At 39.0% G+C, this 24480-nt stretch overlaps 2 protein-coding genes across 2 annotated transcripts in view; one reads left to right on the forward strand and one right to left on the reverse strand.

The window, feature by feature from the left end:
- Positions 1-2178, reverse strand: part of GAR1 (GAR1 ribonucleoprotein) — a 7404-nt gene extending 5226 nt beyond the window's left edge. Inside the window, exons 1-3 of the mRNA XM_015827947.1 lie at positions 2075-2178; positions 1608-1788; positions 572-726 (exon numbers count right to left, since the gene is read on the reverse strand). Coding sequence (XP_015683433.1) covers positions 572-726; positions 1608-1779 — 327 coding nt within the window. The 5' untranslated portion in view covers positions 1780-1788; positions 2075-2178. The remainder of the gene's footprint in view (positions 1-571; positions 727-1607; positions 1789-2074) is intronic.
- An 8564-nt stretch (positions 2179-10742) lies between these two features.
- Positions 10743-24480, forward strand: part of CFI (complement factor I) — a gene marked incomplete in the record, with an annotated part of 14409 nt that continues 671 nt past the window's right edge. Inside the window, 13 exon segments of the mRNA XM_015827946.2 lie at positions 10743-11100; positions 11260-11515; positions 12154-12304; positions 13023-13192; positions 14227-14337; positions 14458-14562; positions 16646-16672; positions 18512-18547; positions 18897-19000; positions 20261-20367; positions 21313-21590; positions 23531-23632; positions 24388-24480. Of these exon segments, the coding sequence (XP_015683432.1) occupies positions 11038-11100; positions 11260-11515; positions 12154-12304; positions 13023-13192; positions 14227-14337; positions 14458-14562; positions 16646-16672; positions 18512-18547; positions 18897-19000; positions 20261-20367; positions 21313-21590; positions 23531-23632; positions 24388-24480 (1603 nt within the window).

Here is a 24480-nt window from a genome sequence, read left to right on the forward strand (position 1 = left end):
TTCCTCCCATAGACCGGTACGCTCCCACAGAGTGGGTCTCCTCAGGGTGCCGTCGGCCAAACAATGTCGGCTGGCGACCCCCAGGGGGAGGGCCTTCTCTGTGGGTGCCCCCACCCTCTGGAACGAACTACCCCCCGAGATCCGGACGATTCCGGATCTCCTTACTTTCCGCCGCGCCCTCAAGACATGGCTTTTCCAGTAAGCGGGCCTGACCTAGGGAGGATTTTACTTAGGGATGATTTTAAGAATAATTTTAATAGGAATAACAGCTTCTAATATTTGGTTTTTAATTTGGTTTTATAGGGGTCTATATTTTTTGTATTTTGTATTTGTACTTGTTTTAATATGCTGTGCACCGCCCTGAGTCCTACGGGAGAAGGGTGGTATATAAATTAAATTAATAAATAAATAAATTAATAAATAAACTACTTAATAGACAGAATACAGTGGTATAGACGGCTAAAACTGAATGTAACTTTTAGATGTTTTATCTTTTCTTGTATACAAATAAGCAAATTAACTATTTTGTTTACTTTGAATTTAGATGCATTCAAAAGTACACAAAGGATACAAAGTCTCTAAGTTGTCCAAATATTTCATCCACTTTCCCAATCTGTTCTTTGTTTTCTAAATAAACTGGTGCATTGAAATAAGGTACTCTGTTTTCGTCAGTGACACATTTACAAACAATATCATCTTCACAAGGATGCATAAATTCTCCAAGAACTGCAAAGAAGAATAATTAAGAAATCAAGTTATCTAGGTCAGGGTTTTTCAACCAGTGGCACAGGTACCACCTGGCAGGTGGTACGCGACCATCTTAGAAAAGTGGTAGCGGGGAAGGGGAATGAGCTGAATCGGTGGCAGCACCGCACAAGCCTGAGCGAGAGATGGCTGGAGCTGCAGGGCTGTCAGGGCTCAGCAGAAGTGCCAGGATCAGTGCCGCTTTCCAGCTGATCGGCGCTTCTTCGGGACTGTCAGGGCTCAGTGGAAGCACCAGAATCAGCGCCAGGCTCCAGCTGGAGCTCGGCGCTGATCCTGGTGCTTCTGCTGAGCCCTGAAGAAGCACCAATCAGCTGGAATGTTGCAGCATCTCCAGGGTCTTCTGATTTACATTCAGATGCTTGGCAACTGATTCATATTTATGACGGTCACAGTGTCCCAGGGTCATGTGAGGTGACCAAAACCTGCTACAACCACCCAGCAGACGGGGGGGGGGGGAATAAAAACCAAACACCCACCCACCCACTCCCACTGCCAATCCTCAACAGAAATGCTCACAACAATGAAAACCTCGGACAGGAGGAAGAGTGCCGCCGGGTGGGCAGGCAGGTGTCTTGCTCGGCTGTGGCTTGGGGGGAACTTTTTTCAGTGCCATTGTAACTTCGAACAGTCACTAAGCGAACTGTTGTAAGTCGAGGACTACCTGTACTTTATCACTTTTTTCCTTTTTTTTTTTTGGTCATCAAGTTTTTGACACCTTGCTAGGCGACTGGTGGTACTCGGATATTGCCATATCCTAAAAGTGGTACAATGGGTGAAAAAGTTGAAAAGCCCTGATCTAGGTTCTCGCTTCTTCCATTTTCTCTAGTATTCAATATACTTACTAACTACACTTTCTGGAGGTCCTTGGTCATAACCGCCTCTATTAAAGCCACCACGTCCTCCTCCACGTCCAAATCCGCCTCTTCCACCACCTCTTCCTCCTCTATTGAAACCACCACCGCGACCACGGCTGAATCCACCACGATTATTTCCACCTCTCCCTCGAAATGACATGTCTTCTTTCTGTTCAATATGTATAACAAGTCTAAAAGATCAACTGAACTTCCAATCATACATATTAATCAGTATTACCATCAACTTTGTAATACTCCTTAGGCAGCTAGTACATAATATAGTAATTTCAAAGCAAGAAATAATTTAGCTATAAGTAATACTTCAGGTTTATTGCAATCATAGAAAACATGCACTTTTTAAGCACAAGATACAATACTGTTGGCAATCTATCCATTTTTTAAATCCTCTTCGTTTTACAGGTTAGCAAGAACTAATATATAAAATGTCCACCCACCTCTTTTGGTGGCCTGAAATGCTACTTCAAATGTCTGCAGTGAGACTTATCTCTTCTAGTGCGTTGGAATACTGTAGTTCTGGTCCCCACCATACAAAAAAGATGTTGAGACTCTGGAATAAGTGCAGAGAAGTACAACAAAGATTATTAAGGGGCCAGAGAGGCTGAAACATATGATGAATGGTTGCAGGAACTGGGCATGCCTAGCCTAATGAAGAGATGGACAGGTAGGTGACTTGATGGTAGTCTTCCAATATTTGAGAGGTTGTCACAAAGAAGGGAGGGACAACCTATTCTCCAAAGAACCTGAGGGCAAAACAAGTAGTAATGGATGTAAAGTTATCAAAGAGAGATCCAAATTAGACTTAAGGAGAAATTTCCTGACAGTGAGAACAATTAATCAGTGGAACACCTGACTTCAAAAGTTGTGAGTGCTCAAACACTGGAGATTTTAAAGAAGCGATTGGACAGCCATTTGTCCGGAAAAGTATAAGGTCTCCTGCTGGGGCAAGGGGTTGGATTAGAAGATCTCCAGGGTCCCTTCCAACTGGTTTTGTATTCTATCCAACGAAAAATGGGTGGAGCGGACAGCTAAGATAATGCCAAATAGAACTATTTTCTGAACCTCGGAGCCTTATTCTGTACTACCTTTCTTAACCATCTCTCAAAACGCAAATGAAACTGAATAAATACGCAGCCCTGGGTCAAATCAAATTTGGTACTAGGCTAAAAGTCTCTAAGTCACTCGTGAAGAACCCCACTCTGGAAGCCAATACGCAAAAACACAATATTTTTAAAAGTCCAACTCTGCGTACAGGATCGATTCTCTTTTCATTCAATAATTTACTCTCCCAAGTAATGATACATTCTCAACAACAACAAAAAAACCCACACAGGAATATATGTGCGCGCGTGAGTATATCACAGTCAAACACACACACACACACACTTCGATCTACGAAGACACCAAGGAGACTTCGGGAGACCGCAACGCAGAAGCAGCTCCCGCTCTCAGACAGACCTCCCACCCCACAAACCCACGGCTGCTCCCACCTACCCGAAACTTGTCCCCTTTCCCACGTGGCCGCCACTCTTTCTCAAAAGCGACGCCACCGCTCACCTTTGATGATGTCAACAAACTGCGCCAGATGCTTGACCAATCCCAATCCTTCTGTAAAAAGACACCCGCCCAGCAATGATCACGTTTCCGCTTCACAGCATTTAGAATCTCAGTGTTTCTCAACCTTGACAATTTTAAGGCATGTGGACTTCAACTCCCAGAATTCCACAGCCAGCAATGCTGGCTGTGGAATTCTGGGAGTTGAAGTCCACATGCCTTAAAATTGTCAAGGTTGAGAAACACTGATTTAGATATTTTTTTTTACCCACCCGCCCCTGCGTGTGGTGCAAGTAATTTGCAGCCAGCGACAAGCCATGGTTGACGCTGGAGCAAATTCACAGCCCCAACCAGCACTCCGCTAATATTTCTCATGGTTAGTTAAATCTGCCTTTATGATGATGGCTCGGTTGAATTCCTCCCTTTCCTCCTGTTGCACCGTTCTTTCTATAATGATAGTCAAAGAAGACTCATTTTTCCTCTGTTTTACGTGCTGCAGGCCGATCTGAGAAATGTTATTGTTAATTTTCTCAGCATAATAAATTGAAATTTTCCAAGCAGATGAAGATATATAAATGACTTGATTTCTGCATTATGTGAATAACTGCTCCATGCTTCATCAGTTAGTCTTTTCTCGTGCGTAAATTTTACTGTCAGTTATTAATATTTTAGGCTTTACTATTTATTTTTATGTTGTTAGTTTACTGCAGGATAGACAATAGTTTTAGAATTCATTGGTAATCAATTTTATGGGTCTTTTTTATATCTTAAATCTAATTTTAAGTATTAGTTTTAATTCCTAATCTTAATAGAGTGCAGTGCTGTATTATGTATACCTAAATACAGTATGTTACATTTGAACAGCTGGATCTTATTACATGTGGCAGCCTTACCATTCTCAAAATGTTTATGGCTTCTGTTTTCTCCTTTTTTCCCCTCTTTGGCACTAACATAGTAAGCATTAACTTCAACCCCACTTTTTGACATTACTGTCCTTCTGGTACAAATTTCTGATTTGTTCCTTCCAGCATGTGATCAGATCTGTATAAACTATTTCATTCTATATTTTTCTTAAATTCTTATTCCCCCACCCCAAGATTCACTCGTTTATACAAATAATGATCTGTTCATATTCAGCACCTCTTATCACCCTGGTATCCTTCACTATTTATTTCAGTCTTACTCCAATAAATCAAATTTATCATGTTTTTATTCCTTTGCGACGTGAATACTTGAACAGACTCTTGCTTAAACATATTGTAAAGAAGCAAATACTAACCCCAAATGTTGCTCACAAATCTGCCGATTAAATCACTGAAAGGGCATATAAGCACTACCTTATACTAGAGGCCAACTTTTACAATAAACATCAAGCTTTTGTCTAGAATACAACACAAAATCTATTGTATGCAACTGTCTCATAAAATCCTACTTGTTCAGAATCATAAGGTAGAAGCCCATAATTAAGAGATTTAAATAAAAGACTTCATAATAAAAATTTTAAAAAGATTTTTTAAAAAGCAGACTAATTGCAGCTTAATAGTCTACAACCTACACACATTTAAACTGAGGAGAGCTGGTCTTTGCCAGCTGACATGCTCTCCTGGTAGAACATTACAAGCTTTTGTTACTGCTGACAAAGATTTCCTATGGCTATACTTTCTATTGTGGTTGTTGGTTTGTTCCTCCAGTGGGGGAAGGAAAGCAGTATTGAGCAATTTGAAAGATGGCTAGACCCTCCATCAATCATTTCCCTATGCTTGTCAAACTTTGCTCTACCGCATATTAAATATAGGATCTGGTGGTTGGTTGGTTGGTTGATTTTATTCTGGAAACCAGGAAGGGTCCAATTTCCTTAATTTGTCCCATATTAAAACTATGGACAGCACCACTTGGGCAAGCACAAGTAAGGCGAATGTATTTTTGGTAGAGGTTAAGGCAGTGGTTCTTAACCTTTTTAATGCCGCGACCCCCAACCGGTCGTACGTCGAGGACTAAACCGGTCATAAGTCGAGGACTAAACCGGTCATAAGTCGAGGACTACCCAACCGGTCGTAAGTCGAGGACTTTCCCTGCCCGGGAGCGCCGCACATGCATGGTTCCGCCCCCTGCGCTGGCCGAGGCGTAGCTGGCAAGCGGCAGAGACGGAGCAGGCCGACCACCAGCTGGCCCAGCTCAAAGGAGGTAAGGCACCTGCCGGAAAAGGGGGAAAAAAATGGCGGACAGCCTTGCTTGGCGACCCCCGTGAAATGGTTGATCGACCCCAAATGGGGTCGCGACCCATAGGTTGAGAACCGCTGGGTTAAGGCATCAGGCTAGAAAAGAGGAGAGTATGAGTTCAAGTCCCCCCTTAGCCAGCTGTGTAACTTTAGGCCTATCACTGTCTCTCAGCCTATCACAGTGTTGTTCTGGGGAAAATAGGAGGAGGAAGGTGTATTGATTATGTTCGCTAGCTTGAGTTGTTTGTAAAAATAATAAAGATGGAAAGCAAATTAATAAATACATTCAAGGACTGAGGATAACATGTTTAGCCCATAGTTTTCCAGTGTAACTATAGAAATATATCATTAATGATTTACAGCCCACTCTAAATAAACACTTTAAAAAACCTTGCACTGGTAAGAAACCTTTGATATATGCAAATATAAAGTTAATCCATCATCTAAAGCAATTTAACATCAGAGCTGTTTACAGGTAGTTGTTCTTCTGTAGCTGCTTTTCTTTTCTTCCCCCCCCCCCCCCGCCTACCAAGGAATTTGTACCCTTGTCTCAGGTTTATATCTAATTGTAAAGTAATTAGTCTTTCCTCATTAAATTATAGTCCAGCCTCAAAGAAGAAGAATTAGAAGTAGAGAATGGGACAGGTGGGGAAGATATCCATTACGGAACACTGAGAAATTCCTGGTAGACATTGAATATACCTCTAGCATTGATGGGCTAAGGTTTCAAGACCATTGCTGCCTGCCTGGCGTTAGGTAGTCATCGTCAATATGTATTTCCTCCTACTTTGGCATAATAGCCAATTTATTTACTGAAGTGGGTTTTGGTCCACAAGGAGTGCCTCCCTCACCCCCTGGAGCAGCATCCCCCCCAGATATGGCACCCTTTCTCCTGGGCTTCCAAAAAACTTTGAAAACCTACTTTTGGTCCTAGGCTTGGGTTTGATATTTGTTACTTGCTCAATGGTTTTGTTTTGTGGGTTTTGTTCTTAGTCCAGACTATTTATTATCTTTGGCTATTTTTACATTTTTAAAAAATTTTGTACACTGCCCAAAATGCACTGGAGTTGACTAGCCAATAAATTTAAAGAAATAATAACAATGTTAAAATTGGATAATAATAGTTATTTATTAAATTTATGTTCCTCAGCTTCCAGCAGTTCTGGATGCTTTGCATATTGTCTGTTTGTAACCTTCAGTTGGGCGAACCAATGTATCATAGGACAACAGTTTTTGAACCAAGGTACCTCAAATGGGCTAACTTACAGAAGGCGTCCAAAATCCAGGAACCATTACTCCCATGGGATTGAAATTTGGAAAAGATTGCTGCCATAGTCACTAGTCATTACAAATGCTGAAGCTTCCCACAAGACAATGGGGACAGTGGCAGAAAGTCTAAACTCAACCGTGATTCTTATCTCCCTACTAGTTTCCCACAAGCAAAGTCAGTGGGAAAACTGACAGAAAGTTGCAACTCCAAAGCCAGCAGGCAGGTAAGTGGTCAGATGTGGGAGGGAATGAGAAGGTAAGGAGAAGGGAAGCAAGGATCAAGGAGAGTGCATGGTGGTGCAGGTCAGCGTTATGACCCAGGTGGTCAAGGCAAGGAAGGCCTCTAGAGAGTCCTTTATTGCTCTCAATAAATGTTCTAGCAAACGGCCCTCCACCCCATGCTACCCTGAAGGCAGCTACTCTCAGACCCCCAAACAACAGCCCCTGTATTACAAATACAGTCCATAGTAGGAGCACGCTCACAGGGCAAAGTCCAGGATTCCAAGTCCAAATCCACCCGGCTAAGCGAGTCCACAAGGCAGAATAGAGGCACAAGACAACTGGCAGTCCTCAGGACAAAGACAAGATACAAGACAAGAGAAAGTTCTAAAGGCAAAGCAAAGTAAAGTAGTCAAAAGTAGTCCACAAGGCAAGGGCAAGGTCCAAGACAAAAGGCAGAAAGCAGTCCTCAAGGATAGGCAAAGCAAAAGATGAAAAGCAGTCTTCAAAGCAAGGCAAGGCAAAAGGCACTAGTCAAAACTGGGGGAGCGTAAGCCAAAAAAAACAATTGTTTCTGGGAAAGACTAACTCCCCATGGCTTCTCCTTAAGTCATTCCACTCCAGGTGTTTCTTGTGAGGAGGGGTGGGGTGACCTTCTGAGTAGCCTTGAAGCCCTTCTCTGAGTTTGCCTACACTCTGCTTGCTCTCCATGCCCTTGGATTGAGTGGAGGAGGCAGCTGTTCCTCATTAGAGGAGATCTGCTGCCTATCAGCACCACTGCCTGTCAGCAGCCAATCCACCCCTGTGTCTGTGAAGATACTCAGTGGTGGAATTCAGATATGTGAACAACTGGTTCTCTGTGTGGATGCCACCAATTCTGGGTCTTGGCAACAAAAAATGAGCTACCAGTTCTGCTGAATTGGTACGAACCAGCTGAATCCTACCACTGTATGTAGCTCTCTGTCTGCTCAACCATCTCCCCTAATGCCTGAGGGGCCTAGGACAGCATCGTACTCAGCCCCTGGCCTCTCCAAACATGCCAAGGGAGACGTGTCATCCCTGTTGGACAATCCTGGTTCAAAATCCTCCTCCTCCAAACCAGGCTCCAATGGGGCCATGATAGTCAATAAGAGTGTGCGAGTGTGTGACAGAAGATGTGCATGCAATGTACAGAGCAAGTTGAAGAAGATGTAGGTCAGGGAGGGTGTATGAGAGTGTTCTGCAAATCCAGGAGGATGCCAGGGTTGCATGAGTAGCTAGTGCAAGTACAGAAGGTCTGGGAGAGAATGCAGGTGAGGGAAACTTACCTGAGAAACTTGCACCCTTTCCTGCTGTCTTCCCCATTGTCTTTCTTCCTGCAAGTTTCCCACAAGCAAAATCAGTGGGAAAGCCAGCAGGAAGTTTGCAAATGCAAGGCCAGCAGGCAGGTAAGTTGTTGGTGCTGGGTGGGCAAGGGAATGAAATGGTGCATGAGATGGTGTGGTGTGGCAAGGGTTGGTGATGATGTGACGGGGTGCCCAAGAGGTGCAGTGAGGGTCAGGGAGGGTGCATGAGTGACCACATGAGTGCAGCCCTTGGGGAGAGTGTGTGGGTGGGGAAAACTTACCAGAGCAACCTGTGACTTTCCCCAATTGGTTTCCCCACTGATTTTCTCCCTGCAAATTTCCCACACACAAAATCAATGGGGAAGCTAGCAGAAAGTCAGAAATTGCTCCCACTCCCACTGCTTCCCCTCCTCCAATGGTCATTTTATGTATCTGTTTAAGTAAATATTTCTGAAAAGATGACCCAACAGAGCGAAGGTTGTTTAGTGTAAAATCTCAGTACTCTGGACACAGAAATATTTATAAAAGCCAGATTGCAACCAAACCTGTTATTTACATCCCTGTTATGGTTAATAGTGTATGATGACATATTGTGCAATTCTTCCAGGAACCATGGGAAGAATGTACAACTGCTTAGCGAAAAAATGTCTATAGTCTGTGTTTGAAACCTCATAAACAAATGCATATTCATGAGGCTCTTATTGCCAAATAGGTATATAGAGAATTAGAGAGTGAAAGCAGGTTTGGATTTAAATATATTTTTACAGTATTTCAAAAAACTAACAGGCTAAAGTCATTTAAAAAAAAAAAAAAAGGTCTTCCCCCTTCATTAGTCATAATAAACCATGCAATAGGACAAGATCCCAATCTGTGCCTCTAGCTCCAGCTGTGGGATCCAAAGTTACAGAAAATGAAGGAAGGAAGTGATGGGCTGTTTGCCAAAATAAAGCAAGATTATGGCATACACTTGAAAGGAGACCAGGAAGCCTGTAATTGGGGAGTTTGTCTAGCAAGAACAAAGAATGTTTATTCACAGGGAATATGACATGTAAAGCTTGTAATAATTCTGTGTGGTCAAAAAGCTGATAAAAGTAACAAAAGACTTAGGCATCTTGCAAGCTCAGCTAAAAGTTAGGAATAGAGATGGCCTGAAACAGGGGTCTTCAATCTTGGCCCTTTTATGACTTGTGGACTTCAACTCCCAGAATTCCTCAGCCAGCGTGCCTGGCTGAGGAATTCTGGGAGTTGAAGTCCACAAGTCATAAAAGGGCCAGGTTTGAAGACCCCTGGCCTGGAGCAAATATTATGTGTATTAGATAACTCCTGAAGCATTCATTAGCCAAGGCCTAGAGATAGGGACTGCTTGAAACCAATAGAATAATTGTTATATTATTATTGAAATGTTTATTAGATGATATTTCTTATACATCCCACCTCATCCCGCCTTCTGCTTTAGAGAAAATGTATAAAGCTTTATTAATACTGTGGTTCGGGGTTCCTTGACATTTTGGCCAGGATCCGTATTCTTGGAGCGCTTCAATAAAAGAAAACAAAACCTGCACCTTGTGTCTGGTGTTCTTCATCGACCTCAGCACCATGCTCAGATCCGAATTGGAGACAACGGAAGGAAGGAAGGAAGGAAGGAAGGAAGGAAGGAAGGAAGGAAGGAAGGAAGGAAGGAAGGAAGGAAAGGACTGATTGATTTTGTCTTTTAAAATACAAAATTTTTAAACAAAATGCACACACATCTTAATAGATGAAAAACTGAAGGAAATAACAGCTAGACAACTTTAATATTAAAAAGCTTCAGACAATGTGACATTTTCCTGTGTCATTTTATCTTATTTCAAATGAAATATATCAAAGGTCTTTTATTAGTGTTAATATCCTGAAGCAGTTCCTAGCCAATATCTTGTTACTTATTAAACAACGTTTCCTGGGAAATTTGTTGTTACACTATTTGTTTTAATTTTGTAATACGAGAAGGCAAGAAAAAGTAATCTACCCTTTTTCAGCTAGAGGTAGAATAAACTAGATATCTGTGTAAAAAGAAACTCAGCATTGTTTTTATTTGTCTCCACTTCCTTTTCAACTCTTCTTAAAAATTATAAATGTTATAAAATCTTTGCGTTTCTCTCCACTTCCTTTTTACCCTCTGCCTAAAAATGAAATTAATCTTACAACACTGGTTTTAATAGGGTGATCATCAATCTTATACAAGTAGTGCTACACTAATTTGATTTTAATGCAGATAAGAATCTAATTGATTCTAATTACTGCTGCAATCTCTAATCAAATTGCTTGATATTCCATGGTTTCGTAATTTGATTTGTATTTTAGTACTATTCTGCTTTATTTCTTTATCTCCAACATAAGGAAGAACTTATTTGCATTTCTCTCCTTTCTATTTCAAAGATTTGAGCAACTGACCAAACATAACCTTGATATAAACTTACTGTTTATTATGCAAATAACAGCCAATCACGATTTGTGTATTAGGACTGTTCTACAGAGGCACATAAAGGAAGTGCCTGTGTAGAAAACAAAGTGTTGAGGCAGGGTTTCGAGGATTAAGCACAAAATAGTACAAATAAGCGTTTTCTTTATATTACTTTTTATAGCAATCTTTTCTTGTACTTAGGGTGAAACTGAGTAGAAGACCCTTTTCGAAAGAATCAAGAATTCTAGAATCACCACAGTAGAATCACCACTATTATATTTTAAATATTTGTTTATAGTTAAAAATTAAACACAGGTATCTAAGAGAGGATTTGAGACCAAAAATCTGTTCTGGGTGTGCAGTTTTTCTTCATCATGACACAAGGATCAGTTCTTTTGTTTATATTATACCTGTCACATCATGTTTTTGCACAAGGGGTAAGCTTTTATTTTAATTAAATTGTGGTTGAGTAACTTTCCTTGCTATATTTTAAGGTGTATTTTAAGCTGTTAAATAAACTTCCTGTGAAGTATATATTTAAAAACCTTAAGGGAATGAGTTAATTTCATAACTTGTGTTTTCTTTTCTTTTTTTAGCAAAATAGTTACTTGATAGAGGAATGTTTGGAGAACAATTACACAGAGCAATCTTGTGAAAAGGTTTTTTGTCAGCCTTGGCAGACGTGTATAGAAGGAACTTGTCACTGTAAAATACCTTACCAGTGCCCCAGAAATGGCACTTTAGTTTGTTCCACTACCAGAAGGAGCTTCCAAACTTACTGTCAGCTAAAAAGTTATGAATGTCGCCAAAGATCGAGCAAATTTTTGAGCAGAGGCTTGTGTAACCGTGAAGGTAAAAAAAAAAAAGAGACTGTTTTTCCCTTTTTCAGCCATCATTAGTGAGAGGAGACAAGCTTTAAGACTGAAGTACAACATAGAAATATTTTGACAATGATAGATACTTTGAGTAATTCTGTTCAATTTTGGGCCAAATTCTAATGATTGCTATGTATTTCCCCTTCATATGCCTGGTTTTCTTTCATAAATGGCTCAAACAAGAGTAGGATTGTGAGAAGTGGGCTACTAAAAATAAATTGGAGGGATGGAGACTGTCTACTCCAGTGTTTCTCAACCTTGACAATTTTAAGGCATGTGGACTTCAACTCCCAGAATTCCACAGCCAGCAAAGCTGGCTGTGGAATTCTGGGAGTTGAAGTCCACATGCCTTAAAATTGTCAAGGTTGAGAAACACTGGTCTACTCCTTGCAATCAGAAGAAAGTTCTATTAAACTCATATTTTTTTAAAAAATATTCCAGTGGCATTTTTTTTTTACAAATATATATTTGTAGATATTTACATAACAAGTTGTTTTATTGGAGCATTTGTGCATTACCACTATAGATTAGCCAGGTTATAGCTAGTAAAATCGATCTTTGTCTTTTGTAAGGTGCATAAACATAAATATTAATAGACTTTGTTGTGTTTTCTAGCTCGCTTTAATGTTCTCTTCAGTCATAAAAATGCAAGCTCGGAAGGAATTATTCAAGTTGAACTGAGCAACTCAGAGAAATCATTCTTATGTGAGAAAGGATTAACCATCCATGAAGCAAACGTGATCTGCAAACATCTTGGTTTTGCTGAGTAAGATTCTCTAATAGAATAAAATATTTTGTGCTAATAACTTTAAATAAAATACTCTTTAGAGAACAGTAGCTCTATTTTACTTCCAATATCTTCCTTTTTTAAAAAGAAATGAAAATATGTTAGAGCAGCTTTCTCCAATGTGTAGATTTACAAGTATCATTACAAAATCACAATCTATTGATAATGTCATCTATGAATAAAATTTCAGTCTGTTCACTTCAAGTAGCATCAGCAACCTTGGTGGGGCCAAGAGCCTCATTCAGTCTCGTGTAATGCAGTGAGGCCAATACTCAAAAGCTGGAATGGGCAGGAAAAAAATAGACGGGCCAGAGCAAAAATGTGTGATTAAATTCATGTATAATCTAACACTTGAATGAATAAATATTTTATAGCAATCATATAGCTGCTTCTTTATGGCCAGAAGAACATGAAGTTTTTAAAAAGAGGACAGCACTTATTTTACTTGATAGAAAATTATTTTTTTCCTCAAATAATTCACTATGGGTGGATGAGGAAGAGGTGATTTTCTATTGCTGATTATAGAATAAACTATTAACCAAAAAATAAAATCCTGAAGAAGATAGCTCACTGTTACAGAGTCCTTGGTGCACTATGAACTTGATTATTTGTTGGCAAACATTCCATTACCCAGAATGCTGAAATATGAGCATTTGAATACGTTTGATTTGATTTGATTTTTTGCTGAATTGTACAGAGGAGCTGATGGCAAAGAATCTGTTGAGCCAGATGAAGACCAGAATTCACATGAATGCCTTAAAGCAACTTGTAGAGGGACAGAGACGAGTCTAGCTGAGTGTGGTTTAAAGAAAATGCGTTTGACCATTGGGAAGTTGGCTAAGGTGATATGCCATACAGAACAAAGAGGTTGGTAAAATGTATATTATAAATAACTAGCCAATTCTGATATTATAATTAGAAGTTAGAGACAAAAGAAATATGCAACAAAATATAATGCAAAATGCTGGTTTTTAGTGTTCCAGCCAGGCATATCCACTTTTAATCTGTTGCCTTGATTTTGTTATTCTCCTGTCAAGAGACAAACAGCATTCTGTAGCCACTGCAATGATCTGGCCTTAGTAGGTTTTTTTGTGAATGGATGTGACTGAATCCTAATTGATTCAATTAGAAGAGGGCATTAAGGTCATTGAGTTCAATCCTCTCTTCTGTCGTAGAAGCCAAAATGAATACCCTGAAAGATATCTCTCTAGTGTTCACTTAAATTCCTATGAATGAAGAGAAGTTACTATCTCCTTCATTCATTCATCAATGATTCCATTGTCAAACTGCTCTTGCTATCAGAATTTTCTCCCCTAAAATTCAGCTGATGCTTTCCAGAGGCGTTACTATAGGTTGTCCTCGACTTACGACCACAATTGAGCCCAAAATTTCTGTTGCTAAGTGAGACATTTGTTAAGAGTTTTGCCCCATTTTATGACTTTTCTTGCCATAGTTATTAAGTAAATCACTGCAGTTCTTAAGTTAGTAATATGGTTGTTAAGTGAATCTGGATTCCCCATTGACAAGGGGCAAGACTTGTCAGAAGATTGCAAAAGATGATCACATGACCCCAGAACATTGCAATCATCATAAATATGAGTCAGTTGCCAAGTGTCTGAATTTTGACCACATAACCATGGAGATGCTGCAACAGTCATATGTCACGTTTTTCAGAACAGTTGTAACTGAAAAATGGTCACAAGTCACTTTTTTCAGTGCCGTTGTAACTTCGAATGGTCACTAAATGAACTGTTGTAAGTTGAGGACTACCGGTAACTGAGGGTAATGGGACCTATCTATATTCCAGCAGATTTGGAAGGCAACATGGAGTAATCCGATGCAGCTATTTTATTTTTCACACCATTATTAACAAACTATTGCTTTTTTATCCAACTTGTCAGACTGTAGCCCCAGAGAATTCCGCTGTGTCAATGGGAAATGTATCTCTTCAACTAAAACATGTGATGGACTTAATGACTGTGGTGATTTAAGTGATGAATTATGTTGCAAAGGTATGCTCCTTTCCTTCATATATCTGTTCTATATAAACATATGTATTCGTAGTATAGTACTTGGTATAACTTTTAAGGAGCCCTTACTTATTATATACTCAATTATTTCTTTTCCAATAGCCTGCAAAAGGAAAACTTTCCATTGTAACTCAGATGTGTGTATTCCAAGCAGCTCTGTATGTAATAATGAATTGGACTGCCTAACAGGAGAAGATGAACTCAATTGTAAGCATTGCTTTCTAAAATTATCTATGGCTAGGTTAAAACAGTAATTTCCCCCATGAATATAAGCATTTTAATAAATTTCAGATATCACGTTAGAATCAGCTATTATTGCTATTTAAAATTAGCATACAATAGAGGTTTTTGTACAGCTAGCTAGATTCCAGTTGGGTGAATATGATAAGCACACAATATAATAATAATAATAATAATAATAATAATAATAATAATAATAATAATAATAATAATAATAATAATAATAATAATAATAATAATAATAATAATAATAATAATAATAATAATAGTTGGAAGGGACCTTGGAGGTCATCGAGTCCAACCCCCTACTCAGGCAGGAAACCCTATACCATTTTGGACAAATGGCTGTCCAGTTTCTTCTTAAAAACTTCCAGTGTTGGCACATTCACCACTTCTGGAGGCAGGTTGTTCCACTGGTTAATTGTTCTAACTGTCAGGAAGTTTCTCCTTAGTTCTAGGTTGCTTCTCTCCTTGATTAGTTTTCATCCATTGCTTCTTGTCCTGCCTTCAGGCGCTTTGGAGAATAGCTTGACTCCCTCTTCTTTGTGGCAACCCCTGAGATATTGGAATACTGCTACCATGCCCCCCCCTCGTCCTTCTCTTCATTAAAAAGACATACCCAATTCCAGCAACCGTTCCTGATGATCTGATAATCTGATTTACAACAGGGATTTCAATCTAGATTGGTTGAAGAGTTGAATGAGATCAAGGGGCAATACTTTCGCTTTGAAGCCTTCCTTCTTGGATTTATGCATTTTCTTAAAAGAAGGAGTGAATCAAGTGAAATGGCTGGAGCTAGTTGATTTCAAAACTTTGTATGGTCAGGAATGTGAGAACTGCTGAACTGATTTCAAAAAATTCCTTTCCACAATGGGATAGACTTATATCACAAACTGGCAGGAACCACCTTACATTTTCCCAACTGACAGTGACAAAGTATATTTTGTCACTGACAAGGCAGGATTATTGTTGGATCCTTGGTATTGTCTGAGTTTGGTTGTTTTTCTGTAGATGTTTCATTACCTGTTCTGTAAAACGACAGCAGGAAAAAAAAACAATCTCAGAAAACGGTTCAGTCCTAAACAATATATGTATATTCTCTACTAAGGAATGTAGGATGTAGAGGTAGTCCTTGACTTACAACAGTTCATTTAGTGACCGTTCAAAGTTACAATCACACTGAAAAAAGTGACTTATGACCATTTTCACACTTACGACCATTGCAGTATCCCCAGGGTCACACGATCAAAATTCAGATGCTTTGCAACTGACTCATATCTATGGCTGCAGTGTCCCAGGATCATGTGACTACCTTTTGTAACTTTCTGACAAGGAAAGTCAATGGGAGAGCCAGATTCACTTGACAACTGTGTTACTAACTTAACAACTGCAGTGATCCACTTAACAACTGTGGCAAGAAAAGTTGTAAAATTGGGCAAACCTCACTTGACAAATGTCACACATAGCTACAAAATTTTGGGGCTCAGTTGTGGTCGTAAGTCAAGGACTACCTGTATATTGTATTTTTGGAAGAATGCTATCACAGTGGGCATCCACTAGTTTTCTTTTTGTCCTCCAAATAGGTCCCAAGGGAAGGACAAGGCACAGGTAAAAGTCAGTGGAGTATCCACTAATGAAGTGAGTGGATCAGATAAACCTCATAGTTTAGCAATTCCAAATCTCTGATTTATACAAGCAACTTCTTGATCTTGGTATCTTACATTCAAAGAGCTTAACTTCTCAAGGGCAATGGTGGCTGAAAGTATGCAGAACTGATCAAGAAAACCTAACAAAGATTTCTTTGTTTAGAGAAACCTAATTACAGAAGGCTGGTATATTATTCATTTTAATATGACTCACACAGGATTTTACTTGGAATGAATACAATCACATTCTTTTTTTTTTAAAGTGAGTTTTGTGGGCCTAATTATTGCAAGTGGGTTGAAACAAACTGGCTCACTTCACATCATAGTTTGCATATGTGATTTTGTATAAAATTGCACTTTTTAAATTTTAAATCATTTTTTGTATTCATGTATATTTTCAATAGGTAATAAAACTGGAAGAAGTAAAAAAGGTAAAATTCTTTGTATGTTTTTTCTCTATTTATTCTAATCTTAAATGGGATTGTCTCTTATCATCCCAGCTCTTTTCTGGAAACCACTTAATAGGGGTGGAAGTTGTCTGACTTTTTGTCTGAGGTAATAATTCCACTGAATAATTTTAATAAGCTCTATCTGTGTCCTTGGAAATCTTGATTTGAAAGGGAGCTTAAAAAGACATAAAATAAACTTCATATGCAATAATTAGAAAAATAAGAGTTTAAACAAGGACTTTTATATATGGGCTGCAATTGTCTGGATGACAATTAATAGCAGTCAATGACTTTATTTTTTTAGCATCTATGAATATAATAACACAATGGAGATTTTTGCATTAGGTTTCAAGGTTTATATTCTTTTTATACTATAAAAATAACTCCATGAATTTTGTTCTATACAGTTCATCTTTTATTAATGTCATACTGAATATTAATTGTATAATAATTTTCTTTGACTACCTTTCAAGATCTTATTTTTGACACTATACTTAGGTGTTAAATAAGATTTAAAAGGCAAATAATAAGAATTTCAGCTAAATGTTAACTGTCCCAAAGGTACTTTTTCAAGAAGCAACTGGACTTTCTTGTTTTTCTTTGAAGATGTTTCGCTTTTCATCCAAGAAGCTTCTTCAGCTCTGACTGGATGGTGGGGAATGGAAGGATTAATATTCCTTGCAGACAGCTGGTCATTTGCATTCTTTTAGAGCAGGGGTGTCAAGCTTCTGGCCCGTGGGCCGGTTGCATCATACGGAGGCCGTGCCCACCCCAGCTCTGGCAATGCAAAAAAACTCACGATACGTCACGACACGTCACGCAACGTGGCGAGTTTGACACCGGTGTTTTAGAGAGTTGTTGAGGCCACTTGGAGGTTTATCTGTGTCCTTCTTGGATGAGAAGCGAAACATCTTCAAAGAAAAACAAGAAAGTCCAGTTGCCTCTTGAAAAAGCTCCTTTCAGACAACCGTGACCTGGATGATTGGAAATCTCCATAGCCATATAAATGTTAACTATTATTTTACTTCAGTAGAAACAGAAGGAAGAAAAAGAAGCAACAAAGATAAATTTGGCTATTGATAAAAGTAAATGTAGGCTTTAAAGATAATATCTCCTTACTAATACCATTATTCTGTAATTTTGTGCTCTTTCATTGTCTGCTTCATAAGATAAATTGGGAGATGGTATTTATGCTTCCTTTGTTTTAAAGGTGAACACATCAATTGCTAGGCAGAAGCAGGTCTGAATTGAGTCTATGTGCTCTACTGTTCATCTTGGACTCTTAGGCTGTATGGCTGAATGTGATTAACCATTGTAGAATCAAAGCACCTGTAATGCTGAAAACCAATAGGGGCTCGAAGGAGGTATTGACATTCTACACAAGGAGATATTTAATTATGTGATACTCTACTGCAGAGGTGTCAAACTCGCAACAACATGACGTGTCGCAACGTATCGCGACTTTTTTCCCATTGCCGGCAATGAGGTGGGCGTGGTTTCGGCATGATGCATCTGGCCCATGGGCCGGCAGTTTGACATCCCTGCTCTACCAACAATCCTACCAACAATCTGCAGCATATGATACTCTGTTGTAGTCATAATCCATTAATTTACTTTTATATTTTTTAAAAACAGATATTATGTGCATGTGGAGACCAATTCTAATTATTAAGCATCAAAAAGCTCTTAAAAGCCACATAAATGGGACAGTCTAATGTTAACAAGTAATTGTTCAACTAAAGTAATTTATATATATTCTCTACTGGGAAAATTTCTTTTACAATACTTTCAAATTAATTGGGTTTTTTTATTTTCTTGCAGGAGACTCAAATCAAGTTATAGAGTCCGTGGATGAAGGTAAATGTGTAGATAAATTAGCATAAAACCTGATACTTTAAAAGCAATCTTCTGTATTTTCACATTTTTAAATTCTGAGGATGTGACAATGTCCCAGTAAGGTTGGATACAACAGTTGGAGTAAAGCAATTTACTAAACTGAAATATCATCCATTTTTAAAGTAGCTCTGAACAGAACTCTAATTTTACAGTTATTAGAATTTTACCATATTGATTTTCAGTGGACATCTGGGATAACTCTCTAAAATTAAGACAATTGTAGAAGTAGTTAAGATTAAATCTTTCATAATAAAGGCTTTAAAGAACCTTAGTGTATGAGTATTATGACACTGTTTATGTTTTATTAAAGAAAGAAAAAGGACAAAGACTTTATTGCCTGTAATATCCTGTGGCATTACAAATCACACAGTTACTCGTCGGAAGAGAGTCATAGGTGGATTTACTGCAAAACCGGTAAATGCAAAGGATGGCAATTGGTTAAACTATAACACTGATAAAAATACATACATAGTGTACTAACTGGGTGCAATACAGGTAGGCCTGAATTACAACTGTTCATTTAGCGAACATTTGAAATTACAACAGTGATGAAAAAGTGATTTAGGACTCTTTTTCACATTTACTACTCTTGCAGCATCCTCATGGTTATGTGATCAAAATTTGGATGTTGGCAACTGACATGTTTTATGATGGTTGCAGTATCCTGGAGTCATGTGATCACTTTTTGCAACCTTAAAAGCAAAGTCAATGGGGAAGCCAGATTCACTTACCAATCATTGTACTAACTCAGTGGTTCTCAACCTGTGGATCGGGACCCCATTTGGGGTCGATCGACAATTTCACGGGGGTTGCCAAGCAAGGCTGTCCGCCATTTTTTTTGTCCACCATTTTTTCCCCTTTTCCGGCGGGTGCCTTACCTCCCTTGGGCTGGGCCAGCTGGTGGTCGGCCTGCTCCGTCTCTGCCGCTTGCCAGCTACACCTCGGCCGGCGCAAGGGGCGGAACCACGCATGTGCGGCGCTCCCGGGCAGGGAAAGTCCTCGACGTACGACCGGTTGGGTAGTCCTTGACTTACGACCGGTTTAGTCCTCGACTTACAACCGGTTTAGTCCTCGACTTACGACCGGTTGGGGTCGCAGCATTAAAAAGGTTGAGAACCACTGTACTAACTTAACAACTGCAGCAAAATACTTAACAACTGTGGCAAGAAAAGTCGTAAAAGGGGGCAAAAGTCACTCACTGTCTTGCTTAGCAAGGGACATTTTGGGCTCAGTTGTGGTCATAAAAGTGCTTTGGTAGTGCCTCAGAAGTCCACAAGTCATTGAGTGCTTTGGTAGTGCCTCGGAAGTGAATAAAGGGTAAAAATCTGGAGAATATAATGAGAAGTTAATTTTCATGTTATAGTTTCAATCTTTATGTCCCTGCTTTCTTATTTCTCCCTTCTCTCTTTCTCTAGCTGTAAGATACAGAGCCAGAATGGACAGCACAAGTAAAATTAATGTTCTGTAGTATTTGGAGAATTGCTATTTATTCTACACATTTTGCTGAGTCTGTAGATTAAATAAATCCACTAATGGATAAAAGAAGAGCTTGCTGGGTATATATGTAAATTTTTTATCGAAAACTGTTCTGGTTTTTAAAAGTGCAATATCTGTAACAATCCAGATAGTTACCGTACACTGATTTTCTTCAGCCTCTTTCCCTTTTTTTAATAGCATGACTTTCCCTGGCAAGTGGCCATTAGAGGCGAAGGGCAAACAATGAACTGTGGTGGGGTGTACATTGGAGGCTGTTGGATTTTGACCGCTGCACACTGCGTTCGGTAGGAGACCTTTGGTATTGTTATAATTCCTTAAAGTTCTAAATTAAGCTGATTGGGACTTTCTTGTAACGACGACTAAAGAAAAACAGAACTTCAGATAAAATCTTATATTATAACCATAACAGCCCAACTATTTTTAGTTTTGAAAGTTTTCTTAATAAATCTATTCAAAGTTATTTACTTAGTTCTGGAAATATAATAACAGAGTATCAAATTCTGCTTGTAATATATGTCTGCGAGGAAGAAGGTATGGCTGTTAGTATTTGATTTGCCTTGTAGATCTACCTCCAAGGTCTTCTTTTGGATTATGTAGAGTGGTGGTTGAATGTGGGACAGAGATAAGAAAGCCATTTCAAAGTTCAATATATAGTGCTTGTGGGATTAGACAAATAGAGACATAGACATAGGTGCTTGTGTTTAAAGTATCTGCTGGCTCAGGAATTCTGGGAGTTGAAGTCCACATGTCATAAAAGTGCTTTGGTAGCGCCTCAGAAGTTCACAAGTCATTGAGTGCTTTGGTAGTGTCTCAGGAATGACTAAATACAGATTTTCTAATGAATGTTAGAAATATCTATATCTATGAAACTGAAAGAGTTAAGATTATTCACACCATTAACTTGACTCCTTTGCTTTGTTCAGGAATCCAAATTAATTACTCCTAACAGAAGGCCATGTAGCCTCCACTTGAATACATTCAGCAAAGGCTCACCACAACTTTGACTAATTGAATCTACCATTAAAGTATTCCTATTGTGGGGGATTTTCTCTAATGTTTATTAAGAATCTGCCTTCCTATCAATTGGGTAAATGTGTCTCTAAAAGTGGAAAATTATATAAAACATTTTGGTTCTTAACTCAAAATCTAATTAGAGCCAAATTTACTTTTCTATTAAGTTATATTTTAATCAATATTTCTCTTCCTCTCTGTTTTTTTCTTTTTGCTAGGAGGAGCCGTCTCCATGTTTATAAGATTTGGACTGGGGTAGTAGACTCAATAAAGTTCAATAGCAGGGTAGAAACATTTTCTTTAAAGGACATGATAATACATGAACACTATAATTCCAAAACATATCAAAATGATATTGCCTTGCTGGAGATGAAAACGAAAAATGAGGGGACTCCATGTTCTCCACCTGATACCGTGCCAGTGTGCATTCCCTGGTCACAATATATGTTCGGAGGTGGTCATCAGTGTAAAGTTTCTGGCTGGGGACTTGATGAAGGTAATTAATGCTTACTATTTGGTGAGATTATAAAAATGTTTTCTTCAGAGCGAATATACACATACTCTAGCACCTATTGAAGCTCCAGTGGCTGTCGGTTCCATTTGATGATGGAAAGCAAAGGAGGTCCCTTTTATTTATAATGTTGTAATTGTTGATTGGCAATCATCCAGTTTGATATAAGATGGGTGGCTAGATAAATGTTTTCAATAAATAAAATTTGCTAGGTACAGGTAGTCCTCACTTAACATCTGGCCACTGTTTGAAGTTATGACAGACACCCCCTCCCCCCAAAGCCTTGCTCAATAGTACCTTGCTCAATAGTAGTAACTGTGAGAGGGACCTCGGAGTCCTAGTGGACAATCACTTAAATATGAGCCAGCAGTGTGCTGCAGCTGCCAAAAAAGCCAACACAGTGCTAGGCTGCATTAACAGAGGGATAGAATTAAGATCACGTGAAGTGTTAATACCACTTTACAATGCCTTGGTAAGGCCACACTTGGAACCCTGCATCCAGTTTTGGTCACCAGGATGTAAAAAAGATGTTGAGACTCTAGAAAGAGTACAGAGAAGAGCAACAAAGATAATTAGGGGACTGGAGGCTAAAGCATATAAGGAAAGGTTGATGGAATTGGGTATGCCTAGTTTAATGAAGAGAAGGACAAGGGGGGACATGATAGCAGTGTTCCAATATCTCAGGGGCTGCCACAAAGAAGAGGGAGTCAAGCTATTCTCCAAAGCGCCTGAAGGCAGGACTAGAAGCAATGGATAGAAACTAACCAAAGAGAGAAGCAACCTAGAACTAAGGAGAAACTTCCTGACGGTTAGAACAATTAACCAGTGGAACAACCTGCCTCCAGAAGCAGTGAATGCGCCAACACTGGAAGTTTTTAAGAAGAAACTGGACAGCCATTTGTCCGAAATGGTATAGGGTTTCCTGCCTGAGCAGGGGGTTGGACTAGATGACCTCCAAGGTCCCTTCCAACTTTATCATTATTATTGTTGTTGTTGTTGTTGTTGTTGTTGTTATTGTTATTATTATTATTATTATTATTATTATTATTATCCTTTGCCCTTACAACCTGCAGTACGGATGCTGTAGCAGCTGCCCAGCCTCTCTCCCCACATCTCACCCTGCCGGGTCCCTCCAGCCTTGGGCCTGTCTGTGCCCCATTTATTTTCTGAAGATCTTTGGACCTCATGTTGGGGTAGGAGGGCAGGCCACTTGTCCCTGGGATGTTTGGCTGCCTCCCAGAAGAGACCTCCAATTTCAGCATTCCCATAATTCTTTACAGGCATGTCAAAATGGCACCCATTTCCCAGAGACTGCCATGTGGCCCAGGGACAGACAATACTGTTCTGTTTTCCTAATGCAGTCTGCACAGAGCTGAGGAAAGAGCCAGAGCTATGGAGATCTTCAAACTATAAGTGCGCAATGGATGACAGGGCTTTGGGGAGGAGGCCAAAGGCATGCAGCAACCTGGTGAAGAGGGGGAATATCTGCAAGGACCTGGTGTGGGGGAAAGCAGGTCCAAGAACTGTGGGGACCCTGATAAGTGGAGAGTGGAACATGGGGTATCTCAAGAGGTATGGCAGACCTCGACTCACCCCTGAAGCATCCCACACTCCATTTAACGGCCCACATGGTCTTTCAACGACTGCATTAGGGAGAGCAGAGGGTCGCTGAGACTGTCTCGCTGAACGGCCAATACCACAAGGAAAAAAATGTGCAAAAATGCAGTATTCTTAAATAGGATGAAAAAATGCACTGTGATGTATATATTTTGAAAAAAGACATACATTATTGTTTTTTTTAAAAAATGTAATTATTATTTGCCACAAAAAGAATTGGCTCAATTGAGTCAATTTGAATTTGACAACCTCTTGGAAATCATTTTATAATTAAGATTTATCTGACTCTTCTCTCATTTCTTGTTTAGGATCCACAAGACAATATATTCTTAAATGGGGTTATGTTACTCTAATGGATAACTGTTCAGAAATCTACAAGAATCGGTATTTCAAAGGAATGGAATGTGCCGGTGAGCATGAAATATATCATTCTTACCTCTATTCTGACATCAATACCTGAGCTGGTAGATAGAAATGGATCATCAAATGTTGGGCTCAATGAAAATTTCAATATTAAATATATCATCCCAATCTAGAATGCATTCCTTTCCAGCCATCACAAATCAATTATGGATAGGTAGTTAAAACGTATGTCTTGTTTTGAGAAAGAATTTCATTGGCAACATCTGTTCAGCTCTGGGCACACTAGTTTATTATATGCACTTTGGGTTTTCTTCCTGATTGACATTGTTTTAATTCAGTATTAAAAGCTAGTATAGAATAAAGGTTTGCATATTGAACTAGGGATTTGGGAGATCTGAGTTCAGGTTTACCTCAGTCATAAAAGCTTAATGCTGACATTGAATCAATTACTATCACTTCAATCACAATATCTCAATACCTCACAGGATGGTTGGTTGTAGTAAAAATGGGACAAGGAATCCTGTGTATATTCCTTGAACTCCTGGAGGAAAGACAAGATGTAAATCTCAAAAAATAATAAAATAAAGTAAAGTAAAATAATAATAATAATATGAGTGATAACAATAATTTAACTGAATGAATTACAAACACTTTAGATTAAAAGTCATAGCATACAAGTAATATACTGCATATATAGTAATACATTTTCAGTGAATGACCAGCAAATATCATGTGAACTTCTGCTTTAAAATATAAAATGAAGAATGTTCATAGGCAACTCTTTTTGTTTTTCTTATTTCAGGTACTGATGATGGTTCTGTAGATGCCTGTAAAGGTGATTCAGGAGGACCTTTGGTTTGTTTTGACCATAACAATGTGGGATATCTTTGGGGTG

The sequence above is a fragment of the Protobothrops mucrosquamatus genome, unplaced genomic scaffold, assembly GCF_001527695.2.
Source record: "Protobothrops mucrosquamatus isolate PMUCROS unplaced genomic scaffold, P.Mucros_1.0 scaffold4094, whole genome shotgun sequence".
Lineage (NCBI taxonomy): Eukaryota > Metazoa > Chordata > Lepidosauria > Squamata > Viperidae > Protobothrops > Protobothrops mucrosquamatus.